General features: G+C 39.8%; 1 protein-coding gene across 1 annotated transcript; it reads right to left on the bottom strand.

Annotated features, from left to right (window-relative positions):
* Positions 1 to 249: 249 nt before the first annotated feature.
* Positions 250 to 1,495, bottom strand: LOC138889929 (uncharacterized mitochondrial protein AtMg00810-like). Its single transcript, XM_070173275.1, has 2 exons — positions 1,324 to 1,495; positions 250 to 1,154 (listed from the first exon to the last, which is right to left on the bottom strand). The coding sequence occupies exons 1-2, from the start codon at positions 1,493 to 1,495 to the stop codon at positions 250 to 252; spliced, it is 1,077 nt and encodes a 358-aa protein (XP_070029376.1).
* Positions 1,496 to 19,311: the final 17,816 nt, after the last annotated feature.

The following is a 19,311-nucleotide window of genomic DNA, read 5'->3' as shown; positions in this document are numbered from 1 at the left end:
CATATATCTACAAAGAAGAAAATGTACAGATCTATCTAACTGAAGAGGCTAACATCTATATATACTGATAACTAACTAATCGACTAATGGAGATTAAGTTACAAGATTCTATTTATACACTTTAACCCCTAAACTAATGTGTTATCTATGTTGGTTCAATACTCCCCCTCAAGCTAGAGGGGAGAAAAAGATTCTACACTCATATCTTGCCAAGTAGATGATCATGGTGAGTTCTACCCAGCCCTTTTGTTAAAATGTCTGCACCTGCTCCTTAGTGTTGACATGCACAGTTTTGATAGATCCAACTTTCACCTTTTCCATAATAAAATGACAATCGATGTCTATGTGTTTTATACGCTCATGGAATATAGGATTGGCTGCAATTTGTATTGCTGCCTTACTATCACACATCAATGTGACTGGTCTTTTAATCTTAAAGCCTAATTCATTGAATAAGCCTGTCAGCCATACTATCTCTGCCGCTGCTGAAGCCATGCGTCGAAATTCTACTTCTGTGGAGCTTCTTGCAACAGTTTCTTGTTTCTTCCACTTCCAAGAAATTAAGGCATCACCATAGAATACTATATAGCCCGTAACAGACCTTCTTGTGTGCAAACATGCACCCCAATATGCATCACAATATACTAATAGTTGTCCATCTCCTTCTGCTGGTAATAACAGACCTTGGCCTGGAGCAGTCTTAATATACCTCACCACTCTGGTGACAACATCTAGATGTGATTGTTTTGGAGCATGCATGAATTGACTATGTGTTTGCACAGCATAAGAGATATCTGGTCGAGTCATTGTCAAGTACAACAGTCTACCAACAAGCCTTTGATATACACTTGTATCTCTTAAAACCGGATCATTATCAGCAGCAGGTGTTGTTGCTTTGTCAAACTCCACAGTAGTTAACTTCTGATTGACTTCTAGAGGAGTACTAGCTGGTTTTGATCCTTCTAGGCCAAGTTCAGCTACCAACTCTAAAGCATATTTTCTTTGGCTCATATATATGCCTTTAGAGGATCTTGCAAATTCAATCCCAAGGAAGAACTTCAGTTCCCCTAGGTCTTTTATTTTGAAGAACTTCTGTAAATCTACTCTAGTTTTGTCAATCAACTTAACATCACTACTAGTGACTAACAAGTCATCTACATAGATGAGAACTCACACTTGACTACAACCTTCTCTTTTGTTGAAAGGAGAGTAATCATATCGACTTTATGTGAAACCCATTGTGTGCAAGGCATCTGTGAGCTTAAGATTGCATTGCCCGGAATCATGTTTGAGTCCATATAAGGACTTGCGAAGTCTGCAAACAGAAGATGAATACTCCCCCTGCCTTGCAGTGGTATGAGAAAAAGCCAGGAGGAATAGTCATGTACACTTCTTCCAAGAGATCACCCTGAAGGAAGGCATTATGAACATCCATTTGGTAGATAAGCCAACCATGACGAGCAGCTAGGGCAATGATGGTCCTGACTGTGACCATTTTTGCTATAGGTGAAAAAGTATCTGTATAATCCAACCACTCTAGTGGTGTGTACCCCTTAGCCACAAGTCGGACCTTATATCTTTCAACCTCTCCATTAGCTTTTATGTTTGATCTTGAATACCCATTTACATCCAATGGGTTTCTTTCCAGAAGATAAAGGAACTATGCTCCAAGTGTCATTGTCTTCCACGGCTTGAAGTTCTTGATGCATTGCTGACACCCATTTAGGATCCTTAGCTGCTTCTGAGAATGGACTATGTTCAATCTCTACTGAATAAGCTGCAAGACATTGACTGTAGGCAGGCTTCAATGCTTGATAACTAATAGAATTGGCAATAGGATAATTGCAAGACTTGCTCTTTCCGGCATTTTGCCCAACCACATAGTCATTCATCCATATAGGAGGCCTAGAAGGCCTAATGGATTTTCTGAGCCCAGCAGCTGTTAAGTCACCATAAACCGATGAAGGAATAACCTCAAGAAGTGGAACTACAGTAGTGTGATGGGCAGGACTGCTTGGAAAATCATCTGGAAATGGGAGATCATCAAGACTTGTAGCATTGCCTTGAAGATCTTCAGTGAGTGGAATATGTGGTGAAGTATAGCCGGAGAATCATCTTGGTGTGCCAAATCAGATGATGAAGTGTCTTTTGATGTGATGGAATGCTGAGGTAGAGGCAACACTAGATCATCAGAGTCAGAATCATGGGCTGGGCTTATAATAGGAAGTTGTTGATCCTTCATGGGGTTGTTCATGTGTTGGAGAAAAGGAAACAAATCTTCCTTGAAGACAACATCCCTACTCACAAAAGGGCAATTATTGTGTAAGTCATAGAGTTTGTAACCCTTTTGCACCAATGAGTACCCTAAAAATATATCTGGTACTGCTCTAGGTGAGAATTTGTGTTGTCTTTTAAGATTTGCAGCATAGGTCAGGCAGCCAAACACCCTGAGATGATCTAAGGTGACATTCTTGTGAAATACCAGCTCAAAAAATGTTTTACCATACAAAATTCTAGAAGGAACTCTATTGATCAAATAAACAGCTGTTAAAACACACTCACCCCAGAATTTTAAAGGCAATCCAGCTTGGAATCTCAAGGCTTGTGTAGTATCCAAAATGTACCTATGCATTCGTTCAACAACTCCATTTTGTTGAGGAGTGTATGGGCAGAAGCTTTGATGCACTATCCCTTCATACTACAATAGGGTTGTCAACTGCTTGTTGATACCCAATATTTTTCTATGTATTTTTACATGCAAATACTTTCAAAATAGCATATATATTCATATATAAGTATGTCCAAGTGTTTCAATAATTTTCCTAATTTCTAAAAAAAATTAACTGATTTATTGCCCATTTTAGCAGTACAAAAATAAATAATTATTTCCAAAATTATCATTTTGGTGAATAAATTGCTTTATTCTCATATTTATATCAAAATATATCTAGGGTAATTTTTATACATTTTTTGCAAATTTATTTGGTATTTTAAAAGCTAAATTGCATATAATTGCAATTTTAGCCTATTTTAAGACTAATAGCATTTTTTAATTATGAAATTGGTTCCAATATTTTTAAATTAATATTTATATATTATTAACTGATCCAGTACTTTTAATTTGTTTTCAAAATTATTTTTACTATTTTTATAAAATAGAAAGGGAAAACTGACTATTTAAAATCTGACCCATTTTTTATTTCAATTATAGCCCAAATTGATCCCCCTAATTGACCCAATTTCAACCCCTAACGGGCCAAACCAATTTTAATCCAACCTTCCCCCGACCCAAACAATTTAACCCGCCCGACCTTCTATTTTAATTTAGGCCGTTGATCATTTTGATCAACGGCCACGATCATTCCTTTCCTTTTTAATTCACCCACACCCCTAACCCTAGCTCATTCCACTCAAACAGTCACCTCTGGAATTCTTCTCCTCTCAAACTCTCCTGAAACGCTAGCCTTTCTCACCATCTTCAATCTCAATCTCACCGGAATTCATGGCCTCTCAGGCCATGGATGGCCTATACTCACCTCCCTCCGCCCTTGAACGCTTGGTGCTCGAAGGTTTGAGGTCTGACCTCGAAGGAGTCCGTTCAGATCTTCGCCGATTCAAGGTTCTGTGGCCATCTCCGGCCTTGCTCCACCATATCCAAGCATTATGAGCCTATTTCTGACTCATCCGACTCAAGATCGGACCTTTTTCCAAGCCTTTCTCGTTTAGGGTTCTTCTGAAACCCTAGCTATTCGAGGTTTTCTCTGATTTTTCTTAGATTGGTTATATATCTGTGATCTACTTGAGTTCTTAAGCATTTTCCCCATGTTTTCTTTCAAAAATTTACTTCTCTTCGATTTAGGGTTTCTGAAAAGTTCAAAATGTTTCTCCGACATTTCTTTTCCTTTTCTTTGTATGTATTTGTCACGCATGTGCTTCTACTGCTTTCCTATGTTTTTCTACTATACCTTTCTGGTATTCTGCGTTCTCCTACTGTATGTATTTCCTACTAAAATCTTAAGTTCTTTGTTGCCTTTACTGGACCTTTGTTCGAGTTCCCTTTACACATGTCTCCTCTACTTTTTTTAAGTGTTATACTATCTCTTTTCTCTTCTGAACTTGTTAAGTCCCAGGTTTTCTTAAACATGTGCTTCAAATCAGTTTCTTCACTTTGTTTGCTTTGAACTTGTTATTGTATCTGTTTGTTTTCTCATGAGTCTCTGAAAGAGATCTCTGAGCCTGTTTCAATTACTTGCCTCCTCGTCTCTGTATCTAATTCGAAGTAGGAACCCTAGAATTTGGGGGTTTTGAAGAGGTTCATCTTGTGTTTGGACTAGGGTTCTATTTTGGAACCCTTGACTCTTTTAGACTCAATCTGAGTCTATGAACTAAGTTTGAATTTCTTTGTTTATGACTTTGAACTTTTAGACTATTCTATGCTAGACTCTTCTGATTAGCATGCCAGTTCTTTCTTGTTTAAGCATGTCTGTATGTTTTTATATGTGTGTTGAACCTTTCTTCAAAAGGTTTTCTAACTTATGATTGATTCAGAATTCTTTTTTTAGGTTTGATTGATTGTTACTGATTTTTCTTAAGTAAAACCTTTCCTCACTTTTCCTGACTTGGTTCATTCGTACAAAGCCTTCAATTTTGATTTCTTAGCTGTTAACTGATTTCCTTTCCTTACTTGCACAAAGCGTGTGCTATCAAACTTTTTTCTTAAATAAATCTCTGTGTATTTACCCTTCTTGTACTGCTTTGGAAAAGGTTTTGATCAACCTCTTTCCTTAATTATTTTTCCCGTTTGAAATCAGAATCCCATAATTAAAGGGAGACCTTGTGTAATTGATTTCCAAACTATTTTCTTACATTATTCTACTTGCCTTCTACACTATAAAAGGGCACGGCCCTTCTTCACTTTAACAAACTCTTAATTGAGCACTTTTACACTTCATACTTCATCCTTACAATCTCACAATTCTTTTCTAAGATCATAGCATTCTGGCTGCCTGTTTGCACTTTGGCTTTGCAAGACTACTGCTTTGTTTCACTTGTTTCTTTGAGAGTGGTATGTTCTAGTTTTAGCTTCAACACCATCCCAATGTGTTCACTTATAGCCTTTACATCCATGTCTACATTACTGTCTATATAGAGTTGAATGTTTAATTAGCATGTTAATTTCTTTTACTTGTTTCTGCTATGAATCCCTATACCCCTATTATTCCTCTCTATGTGATTTGAGTTGTAGTTTATGACATGAAAATATGCAAGTTATTGTTCATGTCTGGACTTGATCCCTTAGAGGATCCTGACTCCCAGAACAATGTGTTCTAACAGGCTTGTGGGGTGTGCCACTAGCCTGTCCCTGTTTCTCTACCACTTCCCCTTTCCCTTTTTCAAACTCTGCACTTACACTTACTCTTAGCTTCTAAGCTCTGCCCCCTCCTGTAAGCCTTGCCTTGGGACCTTGAGTTCCCTCTGAACTTGGATACTTGAAGGTCCTTCCACACTGCACTATAACTCAATTCTACAATATATTTGGGTGTAAGTGCTGCCCGGAGTCCACTTGAGACTCTTAGGGAACTCTGACACATCCCAAATAAGAGAAAGGCTTTGGAAATTTGATATTTAGAGTTGGTTCATTTCATATTTCAGACCTGGAATCTGAATTAGGCTCCCCTTGGTTGTGCTTTAATTTCTGATGTAATTTTACTTTTCTTATTCATTCTGGGCTGTAATAATTTGTAATAACTTATGGGGTTTTAGTTAAAGAGGGGGGAGGGTAAATCATTCATGCAAAAGGGGTAGATATCATGTTCATAGGTATTTATCATACTTCTGCAATCATGTCCTGCTTTCACTTCTGCGTTTTCATATAGAAATCTTGTTTATAGGTTCTGTATTTTCATATAGAAATCATGTTTATAGGTTCTGCATTTTCATATAGAAATCATGTTTATAGATTCTGCATTTTCATATAGAAATCATGTTTACATGTCTTGCGTTATCATATAGAAACCACGTTTATAAGTTTCTGCATTTCTGTATTATCTAGAAAACATGTCTATAGGTTCTACATTTCATAACACTGCATATTATATAGATAACCTGTCTATAGGACTTCTTGAATTCTGCATATACAACTATCTCTAGGCAAACGTGTTCACAGGTTTTAATAACAAACAACATTTTAGATACCATGCCTATAGGACTCCTGCATTTTCATTTCGACTATAAACATTTTTAAATCAATAACGCTTAGAAAGCATGCCTATAGGAGTAATCAACGAATCTGAATCGTCTATCTCGCTTATAAGTTTACAAATCAGTAGTAACGTTGCTTAATATTGTAGAACTTATGTTCCTGCAATTAATAAGTCCTTTTCTTTAAAATCAGTATATTTCTTTTATGCAAAGATATCATGCCTATAGGTTTTACCTAGGCAAGCTTTAGGGTGAAGGTTATAACTGCACCAGTCTTTGATAATTACAACCATCGGGCAGGCCTAATTCGGACTTCTTATCTGAAAATATGTGATAAATCAGCCTGCTTTAACATTTTTAAGTTTAATTCAGACCATAACCAGTACATGCAAGACATGCTAAACAATATGTCTTTAAGTTGAGGAGGCATGTTTGAGCCTTTAAATGTTATGTGTTTCCCATATCTGCTCTATGTGTTTTGTTTGTCGCCCTAGATTTTGTTCTTTAAACCATAAAAACCCAATCTCCCTTCCCTTTAGGACTAGTAGTCCCAAATGCCTCCAGGACTAATAGGATTGGGACAGGTAAGAGCATGCAATAACGAAACTATTCCGCATTTTAATACCTTAACGGGGTGGGAAAGGGTAGATATGGATATGATGACCAGTGCACTAATACCACGTGTAACCCCTCTTCTGAGGAGTGATTACCGGGTATTGCAGTGATGTGATCCATATTATTTGTAAACCTAGGATCCCCTTCCCTTTACTTATTTATTACTTTTCAGAATTTTCAAACTATTTCCTCAAAATTTCAGCTTTCTTTGTTTCTTCAAACTTTAATTTATTACAGCCATAATGTGACAATCTCTCATATTTGAAACCTTTATTTGCTTACTTGTTACTTCTCCTTAAAGTCACAATTGTAGCATGGCCGGGAACCACACTAGTAGATCCTGAGGGGTGCCTAACACCTTTCCCTCGGGATAATTTCTAGCCCTTACCCAAACTGGTTTTCTAAATCAAACTCTTCTTAGTGTCCTAATTCACTTTAATCATTAGGTGGAAGCTCTTAAATTCAAAGTCAGTTCCCAAAAAGGGAACGAGTTGTCCACCCAAATGTCATAAAACCGATTTCGCGAGAAAAAGGGGGCGCGACACTGCTTGTTGAAAAACTCTCCTCCATTATCTGTTCTTTGTGTTTTAGGGGTAGTGGAGAACTTATTTCTTAGTAGTGAAATAAAGTGTCTCAAAACCACAACTTATTCATCTTTTGTGTTCATGAGGTAGATCCATGTATACCTACTGAAATCATCAACAAGAGTAAGGAAATATCTCCTACCATCAAAAGTTGGTACCATAAAGTGTCCACATACATCCGCATGAATAAAGGTCACCGAATACATCACATCTACTGTTGCTAATAGGAAAAGGTAATCTTGTTTGCTTTGCTAAAGGACATACTGAACATGGTTCATTACAATCAACTTTACTGTCTATATAGAGTTGAATGTTTAATTAGCACGTTAATTTCTTTTACTTGTTTATACTATGAATCCTTGTACCCCTATTATTCCCCTCTATGTGATTTTAGTTGTAGTTCATGACATGACAATATGCAAGTTATTGTTCATGTCTGGACTTGATCCCTTAGAGGATCCTAACTCCCAGAACAATGTGTTCTAATAGGTTGTGGGGTGTGCCAGCACTTCCCATTTCTAGGTATGCCCACTAGCCTGTCCCTGTTGTTCTACCACTTCCCCTTTCCCTTTTTCAAACTCTGCACTTACACTTACTCTTAACTTCTAAGCTCTGCCCCCTCCTGTAAGCCTTGCCTTGGGACCTTGAGTTCCCTCTGAACTTGGATACTTGAGGGCCCTTCCACACTGCACTATAACTTAATTCTACAATATATTTGGGTGTAAGCACTGCCTAGAGTCCACTTGAGACTCTTAGGGAACTCTGACACATCCCAAATAAGAGAAAGGCTTTGGAAATTTGATCTTTGGAGTTTGTTCATTTCATATTTTAGACCTGGAGTATGAATTAGGCTCCCCTTGGTTGTGCTTTAATTTTTGATGTAATTTTGCTTTTCTTATTCATTCTGGGCTGTAATAATTTGTAATAACTTATGGGGTTTTAGTGAAAAGAGGAGGGTAAATCATGCATGCAAAAGGGGTAGATATCATGTTCATAGTTATTTATCATACTTCTGCAATCATGTCCTGCTTTCACTTCTGTGTTTTCATATAAAAATCATGTTTATAGGTTCTGCATTTTCATATAGAAATCATGTTTATAGGTTCTACATTTTCATATAAAAATCATGTTTATAGATTCTACATTTTCATATAGAAATCATGTTTACATGTCTTGCGTTTTCATATAGAAACCATGTCTATAAGTTTCTGCATTTTTGTATTATCTAGAAAACATGTCTATAGGTTCTACATTTCATAACGCTGCATATCATATAGATAACCTGTCTATAGGACTTCTTGAATTCTGCATATGCAACAATCACTAGGCAAACGTGTTCACAGGTTTTAATAACAAACAACATTTTAGATACCATGCCTATAGGACTCCTGCATTTTCATTTCGACTATAAACGTTTTTAAATCAATAACGCTTAGAAAGCATGCCTATAGGAGTAATCAACCGAATTTGAATCGTCTATCTCGCTTATAAGTCTACAAATCAGTAGTAATGTTGCTTAATATTTGCAGAACTTATGCTCCTACAATTAATAAGTCCTTTTCTTTAAAATCAGTATATTTCTTTTATGCATAGATATCATGCCTATAGGTTTCACCTAGGCAAGTTTTAGGGTGAAGGTTATAACTGCACCAGTCTTTGATAATTACAACTATCTAGCAGGCCTAACTCGGACTTCTTATCTAAAAATATGTGATAAATCAGCCTGCTTTAACGTTTTTAAGTATACAGACCATAACCAGTACATGCAAGACATGCTAAACAATCTGTCTTTAAGTTGAGGAGGCATGTTTTAGCCTTTAAATGTTATGTGTTTCACATATCTATTCTATGTGTTTTGTTTGTCGCCCTAGATTTTGTCCGTTAAACCATAAAATCCCAATCTCCCTTCCCTTTGGGAATATTAGTCCCAAATGCCTCTGGGACTGATAGGATTGGGACGGGTAAGAGCATGCAATAAGTAACGAAACTATTTCGCGTTTTAATACCTTAACATGGTGGGAAAGGGTAGATATGGATATGATGACCAGTGCGCTAATACCACGTGTAACCCCTCTTCTGAGGAGTGATTACCAGGTATTGCATTGATGTGATACATATTTTTTGTAAACCTATGACCCCTTTCCCTTTACTTGTTTATTACTTTTCAGAATTTTCAAACTATTTCCTCAAAATTTTAGCTTTCTTTGTTTCTTCAAACTTTAATTTATTTGCAGCCATAATGTGACAATCCCTCATATTTGAAACCTTTATTTGCTTACTTGTTATTTGTCCTTAAAGTCATAATTGTATCATGGCCCACACTAGTGGATCCTGAGGGGTACCTAACACCTTCCCCTCGGGATAATTTGTAGCCCTTACCCAAACTCTGGTTTTCTAAATCAAACCCTTCTTTGTGTCCTAATGCACTTTAATCATTAGGTGGAGACTCTTCAATTCAAACCCAATTCCCAAAAAGGGAACGAGTTGTCCTCCCAAATGTCATAAACCCGATTTCGTGAGAAAATAGGGGCGCGACAGCATGGCGACTCTGCTGGAGATTTCTTTTGGCTTTTACCATTTCAAGCTATTACTATGACTTTACATTTCTTATGTGCCTTTATTTGTTTAATACATTTAAGCATTTAATTCCCTCTTCTACTGCAAAAACTAACTTATCTCTTGTTTCTTTCCCTTATTTCTTTTACTGCTTTACTTTACTGCACTCCTTTATTACTATTTCAAATTATTGTAATTATTACGTTATGAACGTGCAAATACGTGACAACTTGTTTAATCATTGCATAAACATGTTTTCAACATCATATTCCATTCGTGCCAAACAAATACCATAGCAACGCTTATAATGAGTGGTTGCGCTCTTCCGATATTATCACCCTTTAAATCCGGCAAAGGCGTATTTGCGGTAAAACCAGTCGATTAACGGTGTAGTCGACGGTTCTGTGTCTTTCCCTCTTGAGTTGTTCGCTCAATGGTATCAGTCTAAAACCCCAATAGAAACTTACTCTGTTTAATTGTGCATGCATCATGGTCAAATTTAGTCGAGTCAGTTATGTTGTCTGCATAATGACTCTTTAAGACAGCCTTGTCCAAAGTCCACTGGGTTTTCCAAAAACCCAAAACGGACACTACCACGTTCTATGAATTTATTTGGAGAACTAAATGCTTCATGATAATTGTTGATATTAAATAGTCGAGTCCGGTGGGGGTATGGTCTTAACCCTTTTGTTTTGCAGAAAATGAAGAACGAGGTCCCCAGCTTCGGTATGGTTAGCACACCCTCACTTTTGCTAGACTAGTGGAGGAGTCTTCCATCAAATGACCAAATCAATGAATGGAAAGAGAGGGCCGCCAAAGCTAGTGAAAAGTTGGAATATCTAGAATACAATCTACTGGAATTGGAAGGAAAAGTGAGGAAGAGAGTCGTCGACTGCCAGAACGCTGAGGGAAACGAAGGAGAACACCTGGCAAAGGCATTTTTACTGGTGAACCTACGCGAACTGGAGGATCTGATCAACAAGAGCATTCAACCTGGGGAAGGTCCTTCTGGGACCAAGTATATAGGAGTCTTTACTTTTCGGTTTATGAATGTAATAAGGCCAATAGCCACTAGTGACATTTTATTCCTTGTTATATAGTGTCGTTTTGGGATTCGTCTACTTTTTATCAATAAAATGAGGTATTTAGCATTATAAGTTCTCCAAATCACATGTCGCTAGGCCTACCTCGGGCACAATGAGGCTCCCAAATTAGGACACGATTTACATTCTTGCACTATGTGTTTAAGTATCGCAACATTTTTTTCCTATAATCCTCACTGACTTGTTACCTTTTTGTTTTTACTTTTTGTTTATTTACTCCCCTCCCTAAAGGTTAGTTCGTGCACTCTCGCAACATCATCTTATTCAACGAGATCAAAGAGCCCTCCACCCACTCCTCCTCCAAGTCCTGTCAAAAACAAGAACAAAGAAAAGATGGAGGACCTGGACAACTCAACTAAACGGGTAGAGGTTTAGTCAACTCAAGAAAAGATGGAGGATCTGTCATAACACCCCCATCTACGTGGAAACCATGCCACACTCCACCCAACCCATTTCAAGCATAGCCGAGTCTGATGATAAAGACTCACTCATCAGGAGTCTGGCTGAAGAGCTTAAGAAGTTGACTAGCCGAATTCAGGACATCGAAGGAAGCAAAGGAATTGAGGGGATAAACTATGAAGACCTCTGCATACAGCCCTATGTTGAACTGCTCGGAGATCCAAGAGTTCAATTGAGAACATACTATGACAAGATGGTCGGAGTAGGAAAGGACGAAAGGATCTGCATGAAACTTTTCATGAGGAGTCTGAAGGGAGATGCTCTGTCTTGGTACATTAGCCAAGATCCGAAGAAGTGGTTGAACTGGGTATGCATGGCATCCGATTTCATGGACAGGTTCAGTTTCAACACAGAAAATGCACCGGATGTGTTCTACATCCAGAACCTAAAGAAGAAACCAGCGGAGACATTCCACGAGTATGCTACTCGCTGGAGATCAGAAGCTGCTAAGGTCAGGCTGGCTTTAGAAGAAGAATAGATGAATAGGTTTTTCGTCCGAGCTCAAGACCCACAGTACTATGAAAGGTTGATGCTGATTGAAAGCCTGAAATTTTCCGACATCATCAAGCTAGGTGAGAGGATCGAGGAAGGAATCAAAAGTGGTATGGTCACAAACTTTGAAGCCTTCCAGGCTACCAACAAGGCTCCACCACCTACTTACCAATCACCTCCACCTCCCACATATTAGCCTACTTCACCCAGATATTTCCAACCCGCACATGTCTACCAAGCCTACAATGCTCAACCCTCTCACTATCAATCGCCTCCCACTCGCCAAAACTTTCCTAGACCCTGACCGAATTTTGACCGCTGACCTCCCAAACAATATACCGCCATTAATGAACCAATTGACTAACTGTATGAAAGGCTCAAAGTCGCTGATTATGTCACCCCCATCCTTGATATAACCCCTAAAAACCCTTCCCAATGGGTCAATCCAAATAAATGTTGTGCATACCATTCCAACATGAAAGGGCATACCATTGATGAACGTCGTTCTCTGAAAGATATGATCCAGACACTTATTGATAACAAGATTATTGCGGCAAAGGAGCCTGCTCCAAATGTGCACAACAACCCTCTGCCCGACCACAAGGGTGGAGGTATTCACATGATTGAGATAGAAGATGATTGGGACCCAAAGGGATCCATCGGTTTGATCGCGGAAGGTGACGATCTAAAGAAACCGACAATCACCCTTAATCCAATTGTAGTCCAGATCCAGCCTTCTGGGGACATCGAGGTGAATATGTCCATACCACTTGAGTTTGAAGCACCCTCCTAGACAAAGACTCCAACACTAATTGAGGTCGAGTTTGGGTCTCCAGCAAACATACCCGCATCGTTTGAAGTTACGGTTTTACCGTCCAAAATGCATTCTCTGTTTGGGGTAAAAGCGCCCATTCTAGTAGAGATGTCGGCTATAATGCTATTCCATACAAAGGCCATCCCTTGGGACTATACAGCCGAGGCAAGAAGGAAATGGAAAGCCAAATCCGGAGAAGCAGTAGCAGCACAGGGTATGACAAGAACCGGTAGGGTTTATACTCCGGAGCATTTAGCTGAGTCGAGTAAGCAGGCCTCTGGACGGCCAACCATCACTGAAGCTGGGACCGATGATCTCTGGAGAAAAATACAAGCAAAGGTGTACTCAGTCATTGATCAGTTGAACAAAACACCATCACAGACTCTATCCTAGCTTTGATGCAATGATTTGATGCACATAGGAACGCCTTATTGAAGGTGCTGAGTGAGGCATATGTACCGAGCAACATCACTGGAGGAGAAATGGCAAACATGGTAGGGCAGCTATTGGAGAGTCACAAGATCACTTTTCATAAAGATGAGTTGCCACCAGAAGGGTTGAGTCACAACAAGGCACTGCACATCACTGTGCAATATGAGGATTATTTCATCACCAGAATCAGAGGTAGAAGAAAGATAGGCGGAGAGACCTATCACCACATCGAGCAAGTCAACATCGTTGATAAAGACAAATGGTGGGACAACAAAATCGAAGGCATATTGAACTGGTGCAGATATGAGTACACTTGGGAAGAGTTCAACAACTGGTCGCCACCATGGCGCGGCCCTTACTACCCACTGGAGCAGCTGATACCCCATTTAGAACAGACTTTCCAGCCAGCCGATGTTATATATGGGTCGGAAGAAGAGGAAGCACTAGCAGCAATGAGGAATTTATTCGTTGAAGATGATTACATAGATTGTTGTGTCATTTTCGAGGAGGAGGGGGAGGAAGGCCCTTCCATACAGGCTGTAAGCGGAGAAGCATGCCTCAACAATTGGACCATCGGAACCACCAGAGCCCGGAAAGCCTCGGGGTATCAAGGCTGAACAAAGCATCATGCACTATCTTTCATTTTTACTAGTTGATTTTCTTTTCGCATTTTTGAATTTTCTCAATAAGATCTTCAATATTCAAAAAGAGTTATGGAATTTAGCAAAACATTTCCATTTTCCCTATAAATCTTACTCTTATTATTTTGCTCTCATTACTTTACTCATACAACATTACTATTACTGATCTTGATGAACCAATAACTGTGACATGCAACGAGACAACGCAACAAATAGACATAGATTCAGAGGAAGATGACATACCAGAAGAGATTGTTAAAGAGGTTGAAAATTTTGAGAAATGGCCTAAGTCCAACCTGGACGAAACAGAAGTTGTCAACCTGGGAGATGCAGAAAACATCAAAGAAACATGAATCAGCATCCACTTATCACCATTAGAAAAGAAGGAACACACAAAATTTCTAAGGGAATATGAAGACATATTCGATTGGTCGTATGATGACATCACTAGTCTGAGTACATCCATTGTGGCTCACAAACTGCCAATCGATCCAACATGTCCGCTGGTAAAATAGAAGCTTAGAAAGTTCAAGCCTGATATGAGTCTTAAGATCAAAGAAGAAGTTACTAAGCATGTCAAAGCTAAGGTTCTCAGGGTAGTAGAATATCCGACATGGTTAGCCAATATTGTGGCGGTGCCGAAGAAGGATGGGAAGGTTAGAGTTTGTGTCGACTACCGGGATCTCAACTGAGCCAGTCCAAAAGACAACTTCCTCTTGCCAAACATACACATCCTGATCGATAATTGCGCCACGCATGATTTGCAATCATTTGTAGATTGCTTCGCTGGATACCATCAGATCTGGATGGACGAAGAATATGCTGAGAAAATGGCTTTCATTACAACGTGGGGGATGTACTGCTACAAGATGATGCCATTCGGGTTAAAGGATGTAGGGGCCACCTACATGAGGGCCATGACTACTATTTTCCATGATCTGATACACAAGGAGATTGAGGTGTATGTAGATTATGTCATCATAAAGTCCAAGAAAGCCACTAATAACATGGAAGATTTGAGGAAGTTCTTCAACAGACTGAGAAGATACAACCTGAAACTAAATCCCACAAAATGTGCATTTGGGGTTCCTGCCGGAAAACTACTTGGGTTCATTGTGAGTCGCCTAGGGATAGAACTGGATCAATCTAAGTTCAAAGCTATTCAAGAACTGCCATCCCGCTAAAGAACAAGAAGGACGTAATGAGCTTCCTAGGAAGACTTAACTGCATCAGCCGGTTCATAGCACAATCTACGGTCATCTGTGAGCCGATTTTTAAGATGTTGAAGAAGGATGCCGCTACCACATGGACTAATGATTGCCAAAAAGCTTTCGACAGAATCAAGGAATACCTATCAACACCACCAGTCTTAGTTCCGCCTGAGCCGGGTAGACCTCTATTACTCTACCTTGCAGTGCTAGGTGGAGCGTTCGGTTGTGTTCTTGGAGAACATAATGAAACAGGGAGGAAGGAATAGGCCATCTACTATCTTAGCAAGAAGTTCACCCCGTACGAGGCCCGGTATTCTCTGTTAGAATGCACCTGTTGTTCTCTGACTTGGGTAGCTCAAAAGTTAAGGCACTATTTTTGTGCCTATACTACATATCTCATATCAAGGATGGATCCTTTAAAGTACGTCTTTCAGGAGCCAATGCCCACTGGCAAGCTAGCCAAGTGGTAAATCCTGCTGAGTGAATTCGACATTGTCTACGTAACTCAGAAAGCAATCAAGGGACAGGCTTTGGCAGATCATCTTGCCGAGAATCCCGTGGATGGAGAATACGAACCCTTAAAGACGTATTTTCCCAACGAAGAGGTGTCATTCATAGGAGAAGACATTGCAGAATCCTATGATAGTTGGAGAATGTTTTTCGATGGAGCAGCAAATTTCAAAGGAGTTGGCATAGGAGCAGTCCTAATGTCAGAAACCGGTCAGCATTATTTGGTGTCTGCCAAACTCAAATTCCCTCGCACAAACTACATGGCTGAGTACGAGGCCTGCATCTTGGGACTCAAGATGGCCATTGACATGAAACGTACAAGAGTTGCTAGTAATCGGGGATTCAGACTTGCTTATACATCAGGTTCGAGAATAATGGACAATAAAGAACTCCAAGAAACTCCCTTATCTGCATCATGTACAGGAGTTGAGAAAGAGGTTCACAAAGATAGAGTTCAAGCATGTCCCCAGGGTCCAAAATGAATTTGTCGATGCATTGGCTACCCTATCATCCATGATATAACATATAGATAAGAATTTCATTGACCCTATTCCAGTAAAGATCTACGATCAGCCAGCTTACTGTGCTCACGTCGAAGAAGAAGCGGATGGAAAACCTTCGTTTCATGATATCAAGGAATACTTGGCGAAAGGAGAACACCCAGAGATTTCAAACCCTATTCAAAAGAATACACTTCGAACATTATCCAAAAATTTCTTCCACAGTGAAGGAATACTATATAAGAGGACTCCAGATCTAAGATTACTAAGATGTGTTGACGCAAAGGAAGTATCTAAATTACTAGAAGAAATCCATGCTGGGACCTGCGGGCCACATATGAATGGTTTTGTCTTAGCCAAAAAGATACTCCGAGCTGGTTATTTTTGGATGACTATGGAAACAGACTACATCCAGTATGTCCGGAAGAGCCACCACTGTCAGATACATGCAGATATGATAAAGGTGCCTCCAAACGAGCTTAATGAAACAAGCTCACCATGGTCGTTTGCCGCTTGGGGAATGGATGTTATCGGACCAATCGAACCTGCCGCATCAAATGGGTACAGGTTAATCCTAGTGGCAATTAATTATTTCACCAAATGGGTTGAAGCAGCATCGTACAAGGCAGTGACTAAGAAAGTTGTGGCAGATTTTGTCTGCGACCATATTGTTTGTCGGTTCGGAATTCCATAATTAATCATTACTGATAATGGTTCCAATCTCAAGAGTTATTTGATGAAATCCATGTATAAAACCTTCAGGATCAAACACAAGAATTCTACAGCCTACAGACCTTAGATGAATGGAGCCGTAGAGGCCGCCAATAAGAATATGAAGAAGATACTAAGGAAAATGATAGAGAAGCATAAGCAGTGGCACGAGAAGTTATCATTTGCTTTATTATGGTATCTCACCATAGTTCGCACATCAATCGGGGCGACTCCCTATATGCTGGTTTATGGTACAGAGGCGGTCATTCCTGCCGAGGTAGAAATTCCTTCCTTGAGGATCATACAGGAAGCGGAACTCAACAATGCAGAATGGGTGAAGAGTCGTTACGAACAGCTAGCTCTTATAGACGGAAAGAGAATGAATGCAGTTTGCCACGGTTAGCTTTATCAGAATCGAATGTCCAGGGCCTTCAACAAAAGAGTCAAGCCAAGACAATTCACGCCGGGGCAGCTGGTGCTAAAGAAAATCTTTCCACACCAAGATGAAGCCAAGGGGAAGTTCTCTCCCAACTGGCAGGGTCCATACATAGTTCACCAGGTTCTAACAGGAGGAGCCCTCATACTTGCAAAAATGGACGGAGAAGTTTGGCCAAAGCCGATCAATTCAGACGCAGTCAAGCGTTACTATGTGTAATCTTTATGCTTTCCTCATATGATGTAATTGAACTACACCTGACCTGATTTCCGTTTAAGAGGGGATACGTAGGCAGCCATATGGGTTCGATCACAATGCAATAAAATTTCCATTTCCCTTAATATTGGAAACTAGGGCAGAATTTTGAAGAGGACCCTCAAAATTCCGAATTCGATTCTAGCCATTTATCATTAACAGCCATTAGAAGCAACAGCCTAGTAAACTGGGGCAGAATTTTGAGGAGTACCCTCAAAATTCCGGAGCAAGAAAAGTTGCAATGTCTTGAACCACGCCGCAGTCGTCAGTTAATCTAAAGAAAACTATTCTTAATTATGCACTTACGTTATGCTTTTACTAAATCATGCAATGTTTATTACTAAAACTGCCTTGTTTAGCAATGCTACCCCAGGGGTATATACGGTATCGCCGGATCAAAGACGAGCAGGTCAAGGAAAGCCGGCGGGGATACGGACAAACCTCCCCCCCCCCCTTTGTTTTTACAAACTCACGATTTTTCTTTGGATGCAGACACTTGAGTTGCAAAATCATCAAATATATTGTATGCTCACTCACAAAGTTCAAGTATACAGCTCTCAGAACCATTGCACTTACTCACAGCTGTTATCCGCACAACAATGTCCCAGCAGGCACAATATCCCCATCAATCACAACACCGCAATCCACTATCAGCTAAGAAAACTCTATTGCCATTTTCCATTTTACTTCCTGCATAAGGCTACCAGTTTGCCTTCCGAGGTTAAGCTCTACCTCCATCTACATTCTCTGCATTGCATAAGGCTACTATTCTACCTTCCGAGACTAAGCTCTATTTCCATCTGCATTCTCTGCATTGCATAAGGCTACCATTCTGCCTTCCAAGGTTAAGCTCTACCTCCATCTGCATTCTTTGCATTGCATAAGGCTACCATTCTGCCTTCTGAGGTTAAGCTCTACCTCCATCTGCATTATTTGCATTGCATATGGCTACCATTCTGCCTTCTGAGGTTATGCTCTACCTCCATCTGCATTCTCTACATTTCATAAGGCTACCATTCTGCCTTATGAGGTTATGCTCTACCTCCATCTGCATTCTATGCATTGCATAAGTCTATCATTCTACCTTCCGAGGTTAAGCTCTACCTCCATCTGCATGGCTGAAATATCGCCACCTCATTTACACCTTGCATCGGCTGAAAGATCGCCACTCATTGCATTTCATTGGCTAAAAGATCGTCATTTATTGCATTTCATTGGCTGAAAGATCACCACCTATTGCATCTCATGGGCTGAAAGATCGCCAAATTGTCCAAAGGCGTCATTGTGTAGAGGCACCATTTTCATAGCCCAAGAACGCAATTTCATGGCCTGAGGACCCCTTTTATCTTGTGCATATCATTATTCAAAGGCATCATGGTTCGGAGGCATCATTCTCATAGCCCGAGAACATCATTTCATGTCCTACAAATCCTTATCATACACTTCATGGCCCAGGACGTCATGGTTTGAGGACTTCATCCTAACCGTCCAAAGATAGCATTCATGGTCCGACGGGAACTTGCATCATGTTTAAATTTTTGCACAACATACACTTGTGTTTCTTATTTGCAGGTAAACCGGCTAGAAACAGCTGTCTCAGCAGGAGCGATCTCACTCCAGTTCCTGTATCCCTGTTAGACTTTAACCATCCATCCCAACCTAAATATTGCGTCCGTCTTTGAAGAAATCTCCATTAGCATATTCCGCCGACGGATCCTGAAGTACATATGGCCTGATTCCTATAAGATTAGGAATATGTAGGCAGCTCAAGGACCAGAGCACGGTCAAATT

The sequence above is a fragment of the Nicotiana sylvestris genome, chromosome 4, assembly GCF_000393655.2.
Source record: "Nicotiana sylvestris chromosome 4, ASM39365v2, whole genome shotgun sequence".
NCBI classification, from domain to species: Eukaryota; Viridiplantae; Streptophyta; class Magnoliopsida; order Solanales; family Solanaceae; genus Nicotiana; species Nicotiana sylvestris.
Note: the sequence above shows the minus strand (reverse complement) of the source record. Positions and strands in the feature narration are given on the sequence as shown.